The sequence below is a fragment of the Dipteris shenzhenensis genome, chromosome 7, assembly GCF_047967505.1.
Source record: "Dipteris shenzhenensis isolate YYH24624 ecotype China chromosome 7, Dip_SZ_1.0, whole genome shotgun sequence".
Lineage (NCBI taxonomy): Eukaryota > Viridiplantae > Streptophyta > Polypodiopsida > Gleicheniales > Dipteridaceae > Dipteris > Dipteris shenzhenensis.
The window spans coordinates 25,881,015-25,902,385 of NC_141602.1; the positions used below are offsets into that span (position 1 = coordinate 25,881,015).

Below are 21,371 nucleotides of genomic sequence, written 5' to 3' on the forward strand. Positions count from 1 at the left end.
CAAATCAATCCTTGTAGTTAGAGATCAAGGTGGTTGTAAGAGTTCTACACCATACAATCTTTAATGGCATGCCATGAGCTATAGAAAAAATTCAATAAAAGCTCACAAAACTCGCAAAAACTTACTCGTAAAATGCCAAGCCCCCCTAACAACACCCCCCTCTAGTATACCATGCTCAATCATCATGGACATCCTCATGCCAACAAATTGTGCTGCCATTATTGTAGATATTTCTTTAGTAATGGCTAGCATTCCATTAATGATGGATATGGGCTTTTAGTTGTAAATCAAACTACTTCGCAATATCAAGCATCGGTATATTGCTATATTGCCTCTTGCCATGGCATGAATGTCCTTATGTACAAATAAATGATGAGTCATTCATATTTATGTAGGCTCTCTTGCAAATTGAAGCATCAAAGATGACTATCCATATGCTTGGTAATATTAAGGCATGAACATATTGTTAGATTGCTTGGGTGTTGCTTTAATCTTCTTGTGTACAAGTGCATGCCAGAAGAAGCTTGATACTAGCTTGTTCACACTCAAGGCACTAATACAAGTGATATCATGCCAAGTTGTCCAAAAATGTTCTACGTCCTTCCAAATTCAAAAAATGCCAATTGGGTGTAACAGTTCTTGGATACATGAGCTTTACATTTGAAATCCCAACAAGGTATCCACTCAAGTTACATCTGGTTGTACAACCCAAAGCAATAATATGGGTCATCATTTGCCCTTGGAGATAAATTTTGAACTTCATGAGTAGGTTATTCCATGTTCTTAACGTAATTCACTAATAGTAGCCATCTTTGGAATCCTTACAAGTTATCCCCTTCCATTAGGTAGTGATGTTGGCTTGGCTCCTCTAGCTCTTGAGCTAAGTCATAGCTATTATGGGATCAATAGATACTTTGTCAACTACATCTTGAAAGACATCTCCACTCACCAACACTTCTTTTCATCATAAAAGTTCGCCAATTGCTACACTGATCAAGTCCATAATGCTTTAGTTTTGAACCAGGAGGAAAGGTCAAGTTGGCAAGGCTTTGAGGTAGATTATAATCGATCATGTAGATTTTGAAAAAATCCATAATCCTTTAGTTGTCAACTAGGAGGAAAAGATCAAGGTGCCAAGGCTTTGAAGCAACTTATGAGATCTCTATCTGAAAAGAACAGGGGGCAAAGGCTTAAAAGTAGCTTATGAGACCTTTATCTAAAAATATATCATATGGATTTTGGATGATAGAAAATTAATAGACCTTAATAACTAGACCCATGTGTCTATTTGAATTATCATGTACATGTGCTAAATTAAACTCATTGAGAAGCTCATTTTCTTAAATAGCATTTGTAATCATGATCACACATACGTTCTTGTGATATGCATGGGTAGGGTCCATTATATCAAGTGCACATGGTATGCTTCCATTTACATTTTAATTGAACCATGTACATGATTTCGTTCACGGATAGGAATTCAACAATGACTTACCATTTTTAGAAGGAAAGACCTCACAAATGAAATTGAATTACCTCTCGCCTTACCTTTTTTTTTTAAAAAACACTTTACAAATACTGCTTCTTTAGCCCTTAGCTCAAGTTTGTCTCAATGGCATTTATAAGCTTATAGCTCTATATGCATTTTTTTGTTCACACTTGGGTCATGGCCACTCTGTACCCCTTTCGTAGGGTGTGGCCATTGGTGTCCGAACATGGATCATGCCTTACTTATGCAATGTCTTGTCCTAAGTCAACCGTATGGTTAACCAATAGTACTTGGGTACTATATGTACCAAGTACTTGTATTGTTTCGTTTAGATCATATAGAAGAGTTGAAGGCTCAACAATTAGCCCATATTATGTATTGCTCTTCTCGTTATCTATTTCTATTTAGAGTATATAAAAGAGGTGTAAGTATAACCAATATACCCTTTAGAATACCATATCATGGCAATAGGTTCCTCATGATATGTACATCATATAGTGCTTGTCATGGCACTTGATGGCTTCACATGGTCTATGCCAATCATCAAGTACCCATCATAACCCTTCATGACAACATTCATCCAGACATAGATCCTCATTGTGAGTGTCATAGACATCCAAACTAAGGCTTTTGGTCATTTACTATTCGTTGACATACTACAAGAGACTTAAAAAATAGGAAGTGCATCCACTCATAAAATAAAGTCAAATTTATCATTAAGGAAAGAAATGAACATAAATAAAAAAAGAAAAGGAAGAAACCAGTAAGAGTGAGAAACTCCAAAGAGAGGTAAAGGTAAACCGTAAAGCAAAAGAAAGTATCAGCTACATAAAGAGTATGATTATAGTAACCAATGACCATGCCTAAGCTCTAGTAAGGATCACTTTAAGCGTTAGGGTTACCCATGTACTTGGTACTCATATGCAAATATTGATCATGGGTTAGGAGTAGTGTAATACAAATATTGTCAAGCAATCCATTAATCATTGACAATCCATTGAGTTGCTAGTATGGTATTCAACTAATGGATATTGTAGTGTGCCAAGATCCAAGTACATGAGACGAGAGAGTGAAGTTGTCGAACTATTGAAGATGGTGAGCAAGGCCTTGGAACATGCAAAGAATAAGGAGGTCAAAGAAGACTTTAATATTCAAATTGTAGAATGTGTTTGATGTCTTCATGCATTTAATGTCAAGAGATATACTTAACTGGGTCTTTTAATGACTTTGAAAATGTTTATTAAATCAAATCACTTGCAATATTGCATGTCATAACTCTCAATGATCCTTGAGAAATGGAAATGAATCCTTCTCTTGATATAGTCTTCATAGCATTAAGTTTTCAAATGCATCGTTTGGAACAACACTTGAGATCAAAAAATGACATATGAATTCTACAATATTGAAACATGAAGTGCAAGCATAACTTAAAACCAAAGTTTAAAAAAAAGATGGCAAACCCATGGATATTTTATTATATTCCATGAAGATTACATCTAAATGGTCCTTAAGCCAAATGAAGATAATCTATAATGTACAAGAAGGGTCCGATCGAAGGTCCATTTATGTCAAGATAGGCATCCTGCTCCCCACCAGGCAAAAAAAGAGCATGGGTACTCTTAGACAGAACCTAGGATACCCCACATATTGTGCAAGTCTAATTCCCTGAAGGTTCCCCGTTGGCACTGCACGTCAAATTCGGGGTACCCAGATGCATGTTTTGCATGCAAAGGTTTGGGTCATTTTGCACGCAACTACCCGCTCAAGCCTGCCAACTTAGGACTGCTAAAGGGATGGGAATTGTTGAAGAAGGGTTCTAGAGAAGGGGCAGCCAGCCTAAGGGACAGAGGAAGGATTCATCGAGAAGCTCCCCCCCAGAGATCGAAGGACGACAAGCCAATTGGAAAGGATGCCCAAATACATGCGACCATCCATGGGAGCTCTCTACCCAAGGTCCGGCCCAATTCGGATGCCCATGACTAGTCCGAACAATGGATGGTGGTGGGACGGAAAGGCAGGCCGCTCTTTCAAGCACTGGTGGGCCCTAGCCGGTGCGAGATGCTGATCATCCTAGGAGTGTTCATCAGGAAGAGCTTTGCAACTCTAATGGTGAAGAGGCAGAAGTGGTTTCCCAGGTCGACGAAACCCAATGTTTCCCAAATGAAGACATGCTCGAAGCTAATAAAAAAAAGCACATGCACGAGGAAAAGCCTAAAGAAGCGGTTGCAGAAGACACTAGAAAGGAACACTCGTCTCCCCATCGTAGCCTGTTGAAAAGAATCAAAGAAGTGGCTAGACGAAGCAAAGAGAACAGATTTAATTTTTTTAAGGATGCATACAAAGCTATCACCAACTAGGTTAGGAGGAAGGGGGCGGAACGGGTTTCAATTATGTCATGGAATGTGAGGGGGTGTTGTAATCCGACTAAAGAGAGAGGGTGCATAGCAATTATCCTTCGTGTTAACCCAAAAGTAGTGTTGCTCCAAGAATTCAAGTGTGGTAATGAGGATAATATGTGGTTTTCCCTTAAGCAGTTAGGTTACGAAGTGTTCGTCAATGGTCCATCGAGGGGAGGGGGCAGTCGTGGCAGTCTTGGGTTCGTTGAGCCCGAGAGAGCATTTCAGAGACTCTCAAGGGTGGTCAATAGGGGTAGGTCTAGTAGTTGAAGGCTGCGAGTTCGGGGTGGTCAATGTGTATGCCCCCAACAAAGCAATCGAGAGGAGGACCTGTTGGAGCCAGCTAAGTGCACAATTAGAAGGCCGCCACTGGGTGCTGGGAGGAGACTAGAATTTCAATGAGAAGATCTCCAACTGCACTCATACGAGTGCTATGCCTTGGGGGGCAGAATGATATAAATGGGATGAATTCTGCCTTCACCATGGACTAGTGGATGCGATCGAAATAGATGAAGATGACCTAAAGGGGTTCTCTTGGAAAATAGATGGAAGGGAGCAGGGTTCAGGGTGGCTCACCTCGATCAGTTCTACATGACGGAGGAAGGCTAGTGGATGCGGGCTCCGGCAATCGGGCACTACATAACCAAGACCTCAATTTTTGACCACACGCCGGTAGTGTGGAAGTTCTGCATCTCGTGTCAAATAGGAAAATCGTGCAACATCCCCCTCAAGCTTAACCTCGCAGTACCGAAGTCTAGAACGTTATGCCGCACCGTCAAAAGGACGTGGTGCGAAGATACGGGTAAGGCGAGTGACTCAAACATGCTTACTGATATAGAAGACTTGTGTTAAGAATAATAAGATGGGACCACAAAGAAAGATCCAATAGTTAAGTGGGACGCGTCGATTCATAGGGTGATGCAAACCACCAGAGAAGCCGACAAAAACCTGAAGGCTAGATGAAAGGTAAGCCATGAAGCCCTCATAAAGATCAGGGAATCATTGCAGCAGGAAATCCAAGATCTCCCCATAGGTCATTAGGGAGCCACTCTCCTGATAGAGGCAGAAGTTGTTGAGATATCGAGCTCCACTCGTGATATGCCAGGGTGACCGTTGTGCATTTATGTCACCGACTTGTTAGCTGCAGATGCGGTTGGTACACCGCCCATGAATAATAGTTGGATGACAGCTATCCTTATGTACTCTAGTTTGTGGCTCAGTTAGTATGCCACCTTAGTTAGCTGAGTTTGGTTTGAGACCCACATATAGGGTTCTCCTATTTATTTGTACTAGAGTTCTTTTGGCTTTCACAACTAAGAAGAGGAAAATTGTTTTCAGCCTCCATCTTTGTGTGTATTCCCCCATTGTGTATGTGAGAAAGCCGCAGTGAGACTCCTTCCCTCTCTCCCACATTCTTCACCCTGGTGATGAACTTCTCTGCCGCTTCAGACTCGGATAATTTCTCGTTCGCGAGTTGAGTCTCTAGATTCTGAATCTACGTCTGATTCGTGATCTCGTACTGATTTTTCAAGACCGTCCATGCCTCCTCCACTGTAGTGACATATTGAATTAACGTCATGACAGAATCACTTACACTGCAGACAATAGAACACAGCGCATCTGCATTTCTTCTTGTCCACGCGAGAATCTCATCCGCAGTTGGTACTATATGTTGTCCTACATTGGCTGAATCCAGTCTCGCAACTGGCCTCTCCACCCCAGTAGCAGTGTCCCAAAGCTCATATGCGCTTAGAATGGTCTTTATCTTGAACTTCCAGAGTGGATAGTTAGAGCCGTCCAACTTTTCGCTTTCGCCGAACGGTGGGATTCGCAGTCTTGCAGGCTAGGCCATCTCTCACAATCTGCTCGCAAACAGAAACACACTACCAAATCTTCTTGCTAGAGTCCAAGCTCTGATACCATGTAAGAAAATAATACAACGTCTGTGCTCAACAGATAACAAGATCTCGTACACAAGAGAGAAAACAGATAGTATGGAGAATCAAAATTTTAATTACTGTAGGACTGATACAATAGATGACGCTGCCTCCCAACCGTGCGCTCCTGTGAAAGAAGCTTCGATGGCGAGCAAGAAACAATAGAAGACGAAGGCTGGATGCTAAGGAATCAGGGTTGCTGTAGCCAGTGATGAAATGGGCTTCACGAGCTTGCTCTTATATAGCCACCAGTCGTAGTCGGTTAGGCTCAATTGAGTGACCGATCCAGTCTGCCCAAAACGATCGATTGGGGATCGGTCCCAAAATAGGTCACCGACCACACGATAGAGCCGGTATGCAAAACCAAGCAACTGACCTACGGTCACCGTTCGACCCAGAGCCATCCGAGATCATCTGAGGCTACAAACGGACCCCGCAACCCGAGAGTGGGTTGTCCCGAAAAATGCTCTGTCTACCCTCAATGCGGTCAATCATGGGATGCCTTCCCGCACTTGCATGTAGCCTAGTTGGCAGTGTGCCAACTCTATCTGAAGCCGTCCAACCATCAGGCCACACATGACCCCCATCTGGTGTCCAAACCAGGACCTACCGAATAACCGAGCTACTCAAATGTCTTCTCATATGGGGGGCTTATAAGTAGAGTTAGCTGATTCCCGCGTAGTTATACGAGACTGGAGCATTAATATCTAACACATAGTACTTGTACCTAGACCTAGGACTAAGTGTCCTATGTGTCACATAGAACTAAGTGTCCTAGGTGGCATAAAAGGCACACAATAAACTAAGTGCCTATACCAATGCCTACAAGGCACATACCAAAGCCTATAGGGCATCACTAGAACTGGGAGAAGATAGCCTACAAACCCCCCTCATGATCAACAACTTCTTCGAGCTTGGGCCTTGGCGAGTTGGCGAGGATCTCAAGCTCCATCACAATCCAGCTCCCTGGAATCGCCTCTTCGGATTGCTCTTCCTCGATAATCCTGTCGTTTCTAGCTTCAGCATTGCCCCCTCCCTCCTCAACATCCCCACCGATCAAGCCCATGTCACTCGTGACATCTACACTGCCCTCTAGGCCTTCTTCGACCTCTTTCCCTCCCTCCGTGATCACCCCTTCTTCATCACAGTGAAAGCTACGCAGGGAAGTATGTCCCCTCCGTTGGTGCCTACATCCTCAACAAACAGGACGAACAACAGATCGCCCTGCTCAGCAGGCAGGATCCACATATTTCTATCCAACATGGTATCAGAGCCTGGTTCGTGGTAAGGAGCTCAAGAAAGCAAACCAAGTTCGCGGTGTCCTGGTAAGAGGACCAGTGTTGCTTTCCTTTTTCGAGTTTGGGAGCAAAACGTAGCATAGCTGGAAGTGCAAGAGTGCACTGTCTCAGATTGAGACGCCCTTCGTGGTGTGGCGAGAGGGCAGTATATGCTGTGGGACGAGGCGAAGCCCTCGGTGACTTTATTTTTTTGATTCGAGGCCATTTTGGGGCCCATTTTGGTGGCGGAAAATTTCCATAGGCACTGAGAAAAAGGCCCTGTTTTTGCTGTGCGACCATTGCTGCGCTGCAGGTTGGTCAAAAGTTGCCACAGAAATTGCATTGTATGCCTGTGCGCAGAGATACTGGGAGTTACAGAATCATCCTTATAGATGCAAAATGGTCACTAGGAAGTGACTGTGTGGTCAAATACCACTTTCGTCAGTTTTGCAGATTTGCCCGTGTGAGGCAGAAGTTGTGTTTTTTGTAGTGACATAATATTTTGCAGTGTTCTATAATGGCGTCTGATTCTCTTTCACAGATTGTCACTGAAAAGCTTGACAAGAACAACTTCCAAGCATGGGAGTTTAGAATGACGAATTTCCTTATGGGAAAAGGCTATTGGGAGTTCATTACAGGAAATGAAGAAGAACCAGTTCTTCCTAATGTTCCCAATCAACAGGAAATGCAGGCATTTAAAGGATGGCATGAGAGAGCCAGAAAAGTTATGTATTGGCTGTCTATTAGTATTTCAGATTCTATGATTGTGCATATTCAGGATGCAAGTATGCCAAAGGAGGGGACTGAATGAGACTGAGGCGGAGCCGCCTCCAAACCATGAGGAGGCTACGAACGAGTGGGGAGTGGGGCTGAGTGAGCGGGGCGGAAGTGAAGATCCACCTGAGGGACGGAAGCCACTCTCCACCTCGGCGCGGGACACAAGAACCGACCCCCTGCTGAAGTAGCATCTTCCACGTCTGCCCCCCCGGGGTCAAACCGCGGATGACTAGCTTGCCTAACAGGGCCTGACTCTAAAGCTCTGGATCGATGACCCCCAGGCCACCCTCAGCCTGTGGAAGAATGACTGTCTGCCAAGCAACCCTGGCTCTGGTATCTCTGAGGCCATCCTCCCCAGACCAAAGGAAGTTTCGAACCAACCTCCTAAGCTGTGCCACGTTGGATCTCGAGAAACACCAACAGGAAGCCACATACCAAGCCATGGCCAGGAGGACCTGGTTGACTACCAGGGCACGACCTGCAAGGGAGAGCTTAGCAGTGCTCCAGAAAGCCAGCTTCCGTCGGATGGAATCTAGCACCGGGAGAAACTGCTGAGCTGGCGTGATATCCAGGCTGACCTGAAAACCAAGATATCTAGCTGTCTGTCCCCGCGGGATCTACCTGAAACCCAAAAACCTCCCCCACTGAGAGCACGCCCCGGGGTCTGTGAGAAAACCAACTGATTTGTTCCAGTTGATTTTTGCACCAGCAGTCGAACAGAAGGCCTCCAGGGCCATCCTCACCCTCTCCAGCATCATCTCATCGTCCTGGACATACAGGGCTGTGTCATCCGCGTACTCCGAGTCCAGGAGCTCCGTGTCCTCCCGGAGTGGAAGGCGAACACCCCTGATCCCAGTAGACCTCGCCCGAAGGTAGTATGTCATAGCCTCAGTGAAGAAGAGAAACAGGTAAGGAGCAAGGGGGCAGCCCTGACGCACTGATCTCTCCAGACTAAAACGCTCACCCATCCTGGTATCTAGTGATTGATAGTGAGGTTGAGAGGTAGAAACAAGATCAAAGAAAGGATGTTGACTATGAAAGGTGCATGTTTGAGAAGGGAAGTTTGAATGAGAAGGCAAAAACATACTCCAGATATAGAGACATTGGACTATGATGGAATAATTTCTTTAAAGACCAAGCCCTCATCCTTGATTGTTTTAAGAGTAACACTACAACTTTGTGAAATCCTTTTGCATGGCCAACATCTTCTCCTTCTTCAAAGTAGTGTGTATAACCTCAGAGTGAATTGCTTGAGGTAGAAGCCTTAATCGATGTACATACACAAGAGATAAACTTGGGTGATGACAATAAGCTTTAGTCAAGGTATCTACATGAGAGACGTACCTAGGTGCATGATGATCTAGCCAAAGTTGAGAGGAGATCATTTGAATGTGGGCTTGTTCCATAGAGAGCTAAGATTGGATCCATGATTGCTCAAGAGGACCCTCTTGAACATCCATTCTAGATTGCAAAAGTAGTAGAAATTCCAAAGTATATGCAAGGCAAGTGACTTCCATTATTTGCAATAGTTTAGGGCTACATTGCTAATCCATTGAAAGTGAAATATGTCCTACATTAGTTGTATGTCCAAAAAAGAAAAGGGCAAGAAGGGCCACCAAAAAACAAATACATTTGGGTGTTTTTTATCTTGTTTATGATTTTTAACTTACAAATGATGGATGTCTAAGGAAGAAGACAATTGATAAGGTTCCATCCTATTCCAAACATATTGTTAGCTCCTCTAGACTGATCCAATTACAAATGAAAGGAGCATTAGGTCTTCATAGGGATGAAGGGAATGTTCTTATTGATAGTACCAGATCTCCACTTCTGAATAGTCATGAGTTATAAGGATGACCTTGATCTTGATGAAGTTTTTAGTGTTGATACAAAAGAGGATGCACTTATAGAGTGAGAGATTACATGTGCACTTATAAAGTGAGAGATTTTATCTACACATTCATGTTGTGCAGCTCTTCCAAAATTTCATCTTTTTTGGAATATCATTGTACCAAAAATTGCCCACCTTTTCAATACCTTTGACGATGTTAGAAAATTATAAGGAATATGTCGTGTTTTTTAGAATTACAGAAGTGTCAACAATTTTTTAAAAATGCTATGAAAGTTTTAGTTTAGGCCTCCTTTTTGCATGAATTTCCCCCCATATTGATACTATGCAATAATGTTTTATGTATGATTTAAAAAGTCTCAAATTTGTAGTTTTAAAAGGGATAATCCATTTAAGACTTGTTTGTACATAATGTTACCCACTTGATGTGCAATAGTGTTGTACCTTTAACATATTGGGAGTCCATTAGCATGGACTTGATCTCAGGCCTTCCCTCAGCTTGGAGACAACATGATTATATTACAATTGTTGTTGACATATTTTCCAAAATGGCCATCTTCATTTCAATTAAAAAAACATGTTCAGAATCTCAAAGGTTAGCCAAGATTTTTCACCCAAGGCTGGACTAGTTTTGGGCATGCTTCATCCATTAGTAGTGATTATTTCAAAATTTATTTTGAATAACTTTATGTCTAGCCATGGTCACTTGTCTCAAGCATTCGTGTACATGGCAACCTCAAATGGATGGTGAAATAGATTAAAGTTGTGAATTGTATATAGTCATGTTTCACACTCTTTTGCAATAAAGAAGAGTCGTTTTGAGAGTTGCAAGGTTATCAACTAACTTAGAGTATCAACTAACTCTTCCTCTGAGTTTGACCATCCATGGACCCATCTTCAAAGCTATCGCTTCCAAGGCTACCAAAGATATCTCAAAGCAAAGATTTTCTCCAAGTATTCATGTGACATTCATCAATTGGTGCATAATACTAAAGAGATAACATGAGCCAACTATAGACAACAAACATAAACAAAGTGTTCTCTATGATGTGGGTGATATGGATTATCTCCATCATCCCAAAGGATGATTCCACCCCTAAGATATTTACCGTTTAAGATAATGAAGGATGTCTCAAAGACTACTTATCTTTGGTATCTATCACCTAGCCTCTTGCTCCATCTTGTTTTCAATGTTCCCCCTCTTCTCTTAGATGGTCTCAGCCCCATTCAATCTTCTTTATCCCCTAACATTATTCAAAATTTTCAACAAGGATACTTTGCTGGACTATAAAGTTAGGACCACTAGAATTGGGCCGAGACATCTACTTTGTAGGCAAGAAGGCAAGTTTCCTTCAAAGAAGTTTTGCTAGCATGGATACACTTTCTACGGAGTTTACCAGGTACCTAAGTGCTCCATTAGATTGACTTTGCTGCATAGCAGTAGTATGAATCTAGTTCATGTAGTATGCATTGGGTTTGTCAATGCATAATCAACTATATAGCATTGAAGTATATGCATTAGGCCTGAATAAGTGTGTTGCATTAAGCATCAAGTCATTCCATCATAAGCATCCCCAACATTTTAGGGTTGGAAACCTCCTAACACATACAAGAAGGCATGACATACCCCACTTGGAGGCCTTACCACACGAACATCGTAATGAATCAATCACTCTCACTTAGTCTCGGGTAGAAGTTTGAAAACAATGAAAATAATGGTTTTGAATGTTTTGTCCTCCACCTAGGTACAATTGCAAAAGGACAGTTAAGAGGAAGATAACTAAGTGTGCAGACGTTCATGAACATTGAACAAATTTAAGGATAGGGTACAAAGATTTTGAACCATTACAAACGTCAATAGAATACAAAGAGAAACTACAAAAGAACATGTTTGTGATTATACGACAGCTTGGCCCCCCCATGTTCTTTGTTATATTCTCTTGTGCTAAAAGATGTTGGCCAAAGATGTGAAAGAATAGGGGTACAAATCATTGAAACCTCACACACGTAGCAGAATGTATAAATTCTATCCAATCACTCAAAGATGATCTCATTGATGCAAACCTCACTCATGAACATAAGTGGCAAATAGAATAAGAAGAGAGAGCTCAAACTTTATCCTTGTAAAACAGGCTCAAAGGTGAGCACAAGAATCATCTAGTAAAGGGGCTAGGAACTAACATTGATGAGAACTCTCCTCTCATAAAACACTTCACTATATAGTGTACTACCTATTGTTGAGGCTTAAATTAAAAATGGATGAGTGTGTAGAGGCTTGGGGGGGTTTATATAGGCTAAAACCAACCCCCATCCATGACCCAGGCTACTACTACACTGACCAAACTTTCATGTTACCATCAACCAGATGTGTAGACCCAATTGGCTACCTACCTAGGCCTTGGTTTAATCCATGGTTAATTCATGAGTACAGGTAGCACCTCCTGCCATGCCAATTTATTTGGAGACCTGATTGGTCTGGACAACACTATATTTTTTGGTCATTTGGGTTGCCTATTGCACTATACTCATTTAACAAAAGCTGACACAACCACAACAAAAGCATTTAAAGAAGCCTTTGACTACAACCTTAGCACAATTGATTATTTGTGAAGTATTGGCAACACAATGATAAACACTCAAGAACTAAGCTCGCAACATGTTGCTTTTATTGCACTGATGTTGCCACTAACAAGCTCTTGAAGGTAATTTATCTTTATTTAATACAACCTTCCTAGAAGATATGCCACTCCTACCAAAAAAGAAAAGAATCTTACAGTCTTTAGAAGATCATGAAACCAATGTATTCTTTGAAGACATCATTTAAAAGTATTGTAACCACCAATGCAAAACATTTTCTTGGCTGAGAACATAAGTACATACAAAACAATAAGTGGCAAGCAAATAAAACTAAAAAAAGAACAAATTATATGATTTGTGCACTTCAATCAACACACAACCCAATGTTGTTCTACTATGAGAACTTCCTACTCTATGTTCCCTTCAAAGACTGTGAGGATACAATATTAAGAAGAAATGGAACATGGTCAGATGATATTGGGCTAGATATAACACAATCAAAAAGTAAACTAGCCCGTAATAATTCCTTCTATTGAACGTACAAAGTAATGCCAAATATAGAGTACCACAATGCCATTAGAAACATAAACGACAAGCACCGACTTTTGCATGATGACATTATAATACTTAAATGACTACATCACATGAAATCTATCCACCTCTTTCTAACTGGGAGCATTGGCATGGGAAAAACATTTACACTACGTGCGATAGTCCAAGGATTGATTTGACACGATGTACAAACAATCGAAACGGATGCCAACTTGCAAATATCTCTGTTAATGGCATACATGGGCAAAGATACAATCAACATAGGGGGGGCAACAATACACTCAGCACTACACCTCCCATTCATGACACATACTCCAACAAATCTAATAGGAGAAAACCTTGGCACCTCAGTGCACAATACAAAAATTGCTTGTTGTCTTTTGACAAAGATATGTAATTGGGAAACTCATGCTAAAATTAATCAACACTCATTTTTGCTCAATCAAGCATGCTCATACAAAAGGGTTTGGTAGTCTAGATGTCATTTTTCCATGGTGACTTTGTCAAGCAAGCCCTGGTAGAGATAATTGGATCTTTATAAACCTAAAGCACTCAACTAGTCTCATTTAACAATCATACCGTCAAGAAAAAATAAGACATTCAAGATTCCTATGCTCTGGTGAAGAATAAAAATGAGAATTTTGATAAGAATGGTAAAAATTAAAAAAGCATGTCTGGTAACAGGGATGAAAAATCAAATGCCAATGAAGAATATAAAAATGAATGAGCCAAAACAAATAGTGGTTTGATAGTTAACTCCTCTATAAAATGGCCTAAATTCCTTTTGTGGCTTATTTGGGGATACCTTATTGAAATTGTGTTTTGCGATACCAGATATTTGGTATTGTGGGCAATTCCATGTTTATCCTGATGTCACTTGTGTTGTTGGTCTTATGTTTGATTATTGTATGTTGAGTGCAATTATATTGGAAGTAATTGATTTCGATCAATCATTCAATTTATTGTTACTAATGTGATTTCACCTTGAGTACAAGTGACAGAGTTTATGATAAGAATTGGAGATGTGCAGGGGTACCAAATGAGATGCCACATAGTGCAAAATCATGTATTCATAGGCTAGATTTTGTATCACATTAATATTGTCTACCATGGGTAATATTTTTTTAATTGAGAAATCAAGCCCTAAGTGGCTATGTACAATCATCCCTTATTTTTGTGAGAAAATAGATAATTTTGGCTTATTGTGGATAAATGAAAGATCTTAGATACTCAAGATGAGAAAGGGTGAGCTACTCATTTGGGGGGTGGGGGAATGATAAAGTGTGGAGAGAGAGAGAGAGAGAACTGCACATGATATAGCTACCTGTACACTATGTTGTATTGAACATAATCATGAATATATACATGACAACTCCTTAGGGTTAGGGTTAGGGCTTGCCCCTAATGCTCCGAAGTTATATTGCAATATATACCATCCTCAACACCCCCTCTTAAATTGCACTAGGTAAGTAGAGGTTGCATGTACAAGACCTTTTTGTGGATTTCCTTTGGTGCATATGATAGCATCCAAAACTGAAAAGAATCGAAGTAGTATGTGCATGTGTGAGGATAGTGACTCGTAGCGGAAACATGTATAATGAGTACAACTTATGATCTTGTACATAAATGTGCATTTCCCCCTCTTAAGTTGTATGTCATCCTTCACCTTTGGAACAAAGCCAAAAAATAAGCTGATGGAGAAAGAATCTAGTAGGTTGTGACAAACAAGGATGTCACCAACCTGAGAGGACTGGCAACAATATGTGAGGACTGGCTACATTGCTGATGGTAACTGGGTGCAAAGATATGATGTGCTCCATGTCAGAGGTGAAAGCATCAGTGATGGATGCTGGAATGGAATCACCTAAAGAGCTGAATCCACTATGGCATGTATCACTGCATGTTGCTAGAGATGTGAGTGCCTCACCCTACGGACTTACCTACTGAAATATTGCATGATCATAACTAAACTCGTGTTTTGTATATGCATCTGATGTGATAGTATATGGAGTCGAATCCATGCATGAATGTGATGGTAGTTGTACATCACTAGAATTAGATAGTGTTGATGTAGATGGGAGTGCCTCATGTTGAGGGCTTACCATCAAATGTGCCTCGTGCAGAGGGCTTATCGACAAATGTGCATGATCGGATGATCCATGCTAACATGTGGAATATCTATGTCCAATCTCTGAAGACCAATGATGCTCAAGTTTGCATTATAAACTGGTACCCCTATGGAAATGAATGGTCGAAGTAGGTTCTCTTCCCCTCACGAATTTTATTTGAAGTCATGACTGGTATATCATCAACTATCTGATGTGAATAACTCCATGTTGGAGGCGGTCTGGTGCTCTGTGCTAGAGGCTTACTTGTGTGTCGACGAGAGTATCTACCCATGAGAACACTATGTGAAGGCTGCCACCGGGATCTTATGCTTGAACCAAGTCATGGTGGAATAAATTTGTATGCTAAAGATCAAGCCTATAGTAAAGTGATGGCAACTATGTTTCGAGAGAGTAGCCAAGAGGCTTGTAGGAGACAATGCCAAAAAATAGTCAACAATGTGGCATGTGTGTGCAAGATGTGTGCAACAATCCTGAATCCAAGAGGAATATGACTCTGCCAAGTGTCACAATGTTGTGCTAAACTGTCAAATGCCAAGAGTACTGAACTGGTGTCATATGTGTGAATGGGTATACCGATGATAGAACTGAATGGACTGATGCCAACGGGAATTGATTGGGTCAAATGGCAATGGCTTACTTGGCTTGGTGGAGTTTAATCCATCTATGGATGTGCTAGTCTATAGCTAGACTACACGTCAAAGTGCAAAATGCAATAAAAGAATTTTACCTTGATCCATCTATGGATGTGCTAGTCTCAGCTAGACTACACGTCAAAGTGCAAAATGCAATAATAGAATTTTACCTTGATACATTTTATGTGCTGGGTGGCTACAATGGATCAGGAGGTGGTTCCGATGATGAGGTTTCAGTAAATACTGCAAAGTGGAAATCTCAAATGTGAAATTTGAGGTGACAAGTGCACAGAGCATGAGTTGCCAAGCAATTTTGCTTTTGGAGCTCCTCCAAATTCCACCTGGATCAAAAGTTTTGGCTCCCAAAAAAATGGATCCCTAGAGAGAGGCAAAATGTGGCATTGTGGGTCATCACATGCAGAGGACAATAGTGCGCTATGAAGAGAACTATGCTTAGGTGGCAACAGGGTGCACATGGAAGGTGCCAACTATGCTTGTGGAGAGGCAACTGTGCCTACAAATAGGCTGTGTGCCACATGGCATTTATGCAATGGCAAGTGACATGGCAGTGCTGATGTGTCAATCTAATGTTGTAGCCGATGTGGACAAATGATGTGGCATTGGCCCACGATGGGACATGGCAAAAGATGATGTGGTTGCCTATGTGGCATGACTGATGTGGATGTGCCACATGTATCGTTGCTGTTGCACCACTACTGACATGGCAGCAGTGGATAAGGTGTGCTGGCATTGGTGATGATGTGGCTTGATGATTGGACCTATTGTTGGCATTGAGGTGATGACATGGTAGTGTGTGCTAACATGTCAATGCTTTTGTGGCAGTACTGACATGGCACAAGGGATGACGTGGTTCTGGGATGACATGGCACCTTAGATGGGATTGCCACATGTCAAGAGACTAACCAACCCCAGGATGATAGCGTTACCCTCACCCTATCAACCATGTGGTGTTGAATGGTGCATCGGGATCATAAAGATTCAGACAAAATCTTAGAAAGATTATGTTGACTTGCAAGAATTCCCTTGATGGGTCGGTCTTCATCCAGTTGTGTTGGAGCTTGTTGTGCCTTTGGTTGCACCCTTGGAGCCCCGTAGGTAGGTTGTAGACACTATGGAGTGCTGCTGCTTTGTTCGTATGGCATTTGAAGTTGTGAGTTCGCTGCATGGCGCTGACGAGCATAGGCACTATGCCAGTCACTTTGCTTGGGCGCTTTAGTTATGGTAATCAAAATAATTGATGACCATCTTGGTAGTTGAATTAGATGTGTTAATAGTTTAGTTTTTGGGTTGTTTTAGGTCATACACAGCCTGGCTTGGACTGTGATCTTGATTTTCCTAGGTCGGGTTTCAGTTTTTGTAAAGTTTGTTTAGTTACCTCTACAAGCCTTTCTTAGGCTAGCTTACAAATTCTTTCATCTGGAAGGCTGGACTGTCAGCCACTTCTCTGACAGGTAATATCATTTATTCAAAAAAAAAAAAAAAAGTCCAGCTACTATCATGGCTGTTCAACTCCAGACACAAATACCATAAGAACACAACGTTGAGTCAACGGACATGACTAAGCCCTCGTGCAGAAAAATTGGATATAAGATGTGTCCAGAAAATCAATATATTCAATTATACAAAGGTACACCATGAGCATATAGTATATACAGTATGGTTTGGAGTATTCCCCGCCAATGGGGTCCAAGTTGCAAATGTGCTGCTAATGCTATCACCCCGTTTATGAAACACTTATGTCTTTTGATGGGGATTAGAACAGCTAAGGCAGTGCTGCTACAAACTTTGACTGCTCTTCATTGGGAAACTCACATGTGCAATCCCCAAATGGGGTTGGACAAAAGATTTTGTAAGTACCATGATACTTGTATAAAGTGTCAAGCACCAGCAAGTCATGTTGCTATTCACGACCCATCACAGAATAAGGCGTAAAGCATCAACGTAATGCCAAACTGGGGACTCGTCCTCAGAACACGCATAAGGCCACCCTTGAAAAGACCTCTTGGACCTTCGCGTTGCAACAAAACCCTAAAACAGTGCCAAGCATTCCTATAAGGTTCCTCTCCGGCAGGGGTCTCCATCTGTAAAAACAAGATAAACCAAGTTAATGATGTTAGATCTTTGAGCCCCCTCTGTACGAACAATGTTATTGCTCTATCTATGCTGAGGCAACACGTTTAAACATGTGACATGAGTTCATCCTAATGGCATGATCTATCCACACCAACGTCTACAAAACCCCCAACATATTTCAATCATAAAAGTGACGTTACGGGAGCGAGAGAGAGAGAGAGAGAGAGAGAGAGAGAGAGAGAGAGAGAGAGAGGGAGTTGTTAGGAGGGGCACACTACAAAAGAAAGGTCAGAAAAACAACTTGGAAGGGTAGGTTTAGAATCTGAGTTCTTTGAGACTGTACAACATTCTCAAGTTGTGACACACTTCAGGCTCTGTATCTATGAGCATGCACAACATACTCTTTAAATAAAAGAGAGAGAGAGAGAGAGAGAGAGAGAGAGAGAGAGAGAGAGAGAGAGAGAAGACCTTGAGAAAAGGCACACAACAGTGAAATAGACACATTCGTAATTAAATTATCTCATCAGTACCCAGGCATAGGGTGCCATGTCCTATGGAGTGTTCCTTAAAACTGAAACATCATCCAATTGTTCTCGACTTCACAACCCAGTATTGTGAAAAAGTAAAGACAGGCGCTCAGGTCAGAAGCAAAACACACCTGAAGCCGGGTCTTGATCACATCAAAAGGGGTACCAAGAATGGTTGCTGGAATGGCAGCTAAAAACCCTGCCCAGAATCTTTGTTCAGGATACAGTTGGCTGAGAAGAGCATAGGAAGCAAAGAAAATGCTGGAGCTTGGAACATCACGAATCAGAGTGATGCCAGATCCAGAATACAATCCCTGGAAACCAAGCTCTTTCACTACTTGCCACAGCCCCTTGGATGCAACAACCTTCGATTGAATCTGCAGCCGCAATTTTACTATCTCCATGGGATTTGTCACTAATATTTGTGAAAATCCTCCCCCTCCACCAGCAATTAACTCAAGAGCCCACAGCCTTGCTCCCGGTAGAAGCTGCTCCAGCATTTCTAGCAGAACCTCATTCACCGTGAGCTTCAGTGCCTAAAACAATGGAAGAAACCACACGGTAAGTATCAAATTGCTTTAAGTTTTACCCCAAAAAGTACAACTATCAGAAGAACGTACCTTCTCTGGGGCTATACCAAGTAGCTGAGGAACCAATCCACTGTATAAAGAAGATGCACCTTCCTCGTGAAGCAACTGTCTTAGACAATCAAACTCATCTTTGTATTGGGGTTTCTCACCGTCCTTCTGAAAGCCACACAAAACAGTGTGTTAGGCTTGAGCGGTTATCTAGCTTATTGGAGGTTATTCAGTAAGACCTGGAAGCACAATCTTTGTTCCAATAATAATCATAGCTCAAGCAAAGACCAATACAAAATCCACTGAAATTCGAAATCCCAACAAGGTCAAGAGATGAGTCTACGAGATACTTACAGAAGATTGAGCCTGCATCCGAGATTTGATTGTGTCAAGGGGAAACACCACAGATGCTCCAACTGCTCCAGCTACACCGCCTCCTCCCAGGTGCTGCAGGACCCTAGCCAGCAACTGTGCACCAGGGACGGCGACGGCATGTTGCAAGGAGCCACTCGACTGAGTAAGAGCATTACCTGCCAGAGACGCAGCAGATGCTACGGATCCAACCGCTGCTACAGCCAAGAGGTCGGAAGAAGCGCAACTTGCAGGTATCACACCTGCCGTCGTAGTTGCTGCACCTACAATACTATCTTGACTAAGTCGATCCGGTACCTCTCTGGTGCCCTCCAAAGATGGAGCTTTTATGACCGTACTTAAAACGATCATTCCAGACTCATCCTCCCTTACAATAAGCCCATGGGAATCGGCCATCAAATTCGACCCATCTTTTCCCTTTTGCTTGACGGAGCTACCTAGACCGTTCGGAGTCATCCCAAAAGTTTGAAGCTCAGCGTTCAAAGCCAACCTTTGTTCGGCGCTTAGCTGAACCTCGACATCATCCGTAATGTTAGCAGACTCAAGGAATGATACCCGCGACTGAGACATGGTAGAAGTATCGGCAATAGCAGGGTTGGCCACAGAGAGAAACAACCCAAACGACGCAGCAGCAGCGACTGTTGCAATGGCTGCCCTGTCTCTCTCTTCCAAACAAACAGATTTCACAGCCTTACATGCCAAGCTACATGTGACACCTAGGGCAACGGCAGGCTCCAAAGGAGAGTTCAAGCCTCCATAAGAACTCGTTCTAGGCTGAAGAATGTGACACTGAGTTCCTCTCATCAATCTTCTTTTGAACGTTGGAACACGCACTCTGAGCGGCGGCTTTCCACGGCTCTCACACATGCCAACGATACCATCTTGGCTCGAGGAGACTCTACACTGCATCTCCCAATCCCTACAGAAAAGAGGCTCAGCTGCTGGAGAAAACCTGAATGGCGAATCGAGGGCGGCTTCGGCCACAGGCCTCCCGAAAACGGACTCCATTAGGCCTCAGACGCAGCAGGAACCCGGGAAATTTATAAGCACTCTCCGTCAGTCTTCAGGTATGAGCTACCTTACGTGTAAGCAGCAAAACAAGATGGATCACGGACGGGAGCTGCTGCTCCACAAAGCAATGGAGGATATTTGGGGAGCCAATCTGCTGCAAAAGCTGAACCTAACCGCTTTGGAACGAAAAAATCCCTTCGGCTGCGTCAATATCGAAGCCTTGATGCTAGCGCAGAGCATGTGAAGCGGAATCCAAAGATGAAGATGATGGATGCGGGTGCGGATTTTCACGAGAATCACTTTCTCTCTGGGATGTGAAGCAGGAAGCGTTCCTGGCCGCTTGTTGTGAAGCTTTCGAGAAGCAAGACAATATCTGCGAAAGATACAAAGAAGCTTGGAGTTTGAAGATTTCTCTGGGAAGCTTGCGGCGAGGCAAAAAACTGCGATGGACAACAAGCTCAGAAGGTAAACAGGTCAATGCAAAAAACGGAGATCTAGTGGAAAAAGACGATAAGAAGAAGAAGATGAAAACACTGTAGATATTTTGTTGCCACGTTTGCCTTTGCCACGTCGACTTTCCTCCACGTCGGCCTCCTTTCCTTTTGTCCCCCCCCTTTTTTTTTTCATTTGCCACCTCTCCATGCCTCACCAAAATGCCAAATGGCCTTTCTTGCGACACCGATGCCAAATGGCCTATGACTTGCCAACATCATAAGAGCAATGTGCTCGGCTAGCATATTTTGCCAACCTTCTTGGCCAGGAGCGGCGTGGTGTGTGGCATCGACAGCCTAGCGTGCTTCGAAAAAAAGCTGTAAAGAATGCACCAGATTGGTTCAAATCTACGTAGCTCCAAAATTCTAGGGTGGAGAGCCCATCTCTCCATCTCCAATAGAGTACCTATAGCACTAGTAAGTAGCCAATCTGAGCAGCCTAAGTAACGGCGGGGAAGCTGGCATAGCATAGAGGCATATGGTGGCATCTTGTGGCATAATATTGAGCATCAAAAAGCACTCCAACATCCCCAGCAAGCCACTACCAAACACAAAACAAAACGTCAAGAAATTAACCACTCTCTAATGGCCTCTCTAAAAGGGTGGTACACATCACCAAAGGGCAGCCCAAAGGTGCCCACCAACCTTTGGGTAGCCAAAACGTGTCCTGGGGAGCCTTCAAT

At 42.6% G+C, this 21,371-nt stretch overlaps 1 protein-coding gene across 1 annotated transcript; it reads right to left on the bottom strand.

Moving 5' to 3' along the window:
* Window positions 1–16,969: 16,969 nt before the first annotated feature.
* LOC147900154 (uncharacterized) lies at window positions 16,970–20,700 on the bottom strand. The gene is made up of 4 exons (XM_087377203.1): window positions 19,169–20,700; window positions 18,857–18,982; window positions 18,368–18,772; window positions 16,970–17,717 (listed from the first exon to the last, which is right to left on the bottom strand). The coding sequence occupies exons 1-4, from the start codon at window positions 20,192–20,194 to the stop codon at window positions 17,541–17,543; spliced, it is 1,734 nt and encodes a 577-aa protein (XP_087233329.1). The 5' UTR covers window positions 20,195–20,700; the 3' UTR covers window positions 16,970–17,540.
* Between the last annotated feature and the right edge of the window lie 671 nt (window positions 20,701–21,371).

Bases quoted from the DNA above. Each gene is read 5' to 3' on its own strand.
- LOC147900154 (XM_087377203.1), bottom strand. From the start codon at position 20,194: ATGGAGTCCGTTTTCGGGAGGCCTGTGGCCGAAGCCGCCCTCGATTCG. The intron at 18,773-18,856 runs GTACGTTCTTCT...CCATTGTTTTAG, and splicing joins TTGGTATAGCCCCAGAGAAG to GCACTGAAGCTCACGGTGAA. The intron at 17,718-18,367 runs GTGTGTTTTGCT...TTGTTTTTACAG, and splicing joins TGATCAAGACCCGGCTTCAG to ATGGAGACCCCTGCCGGAGA.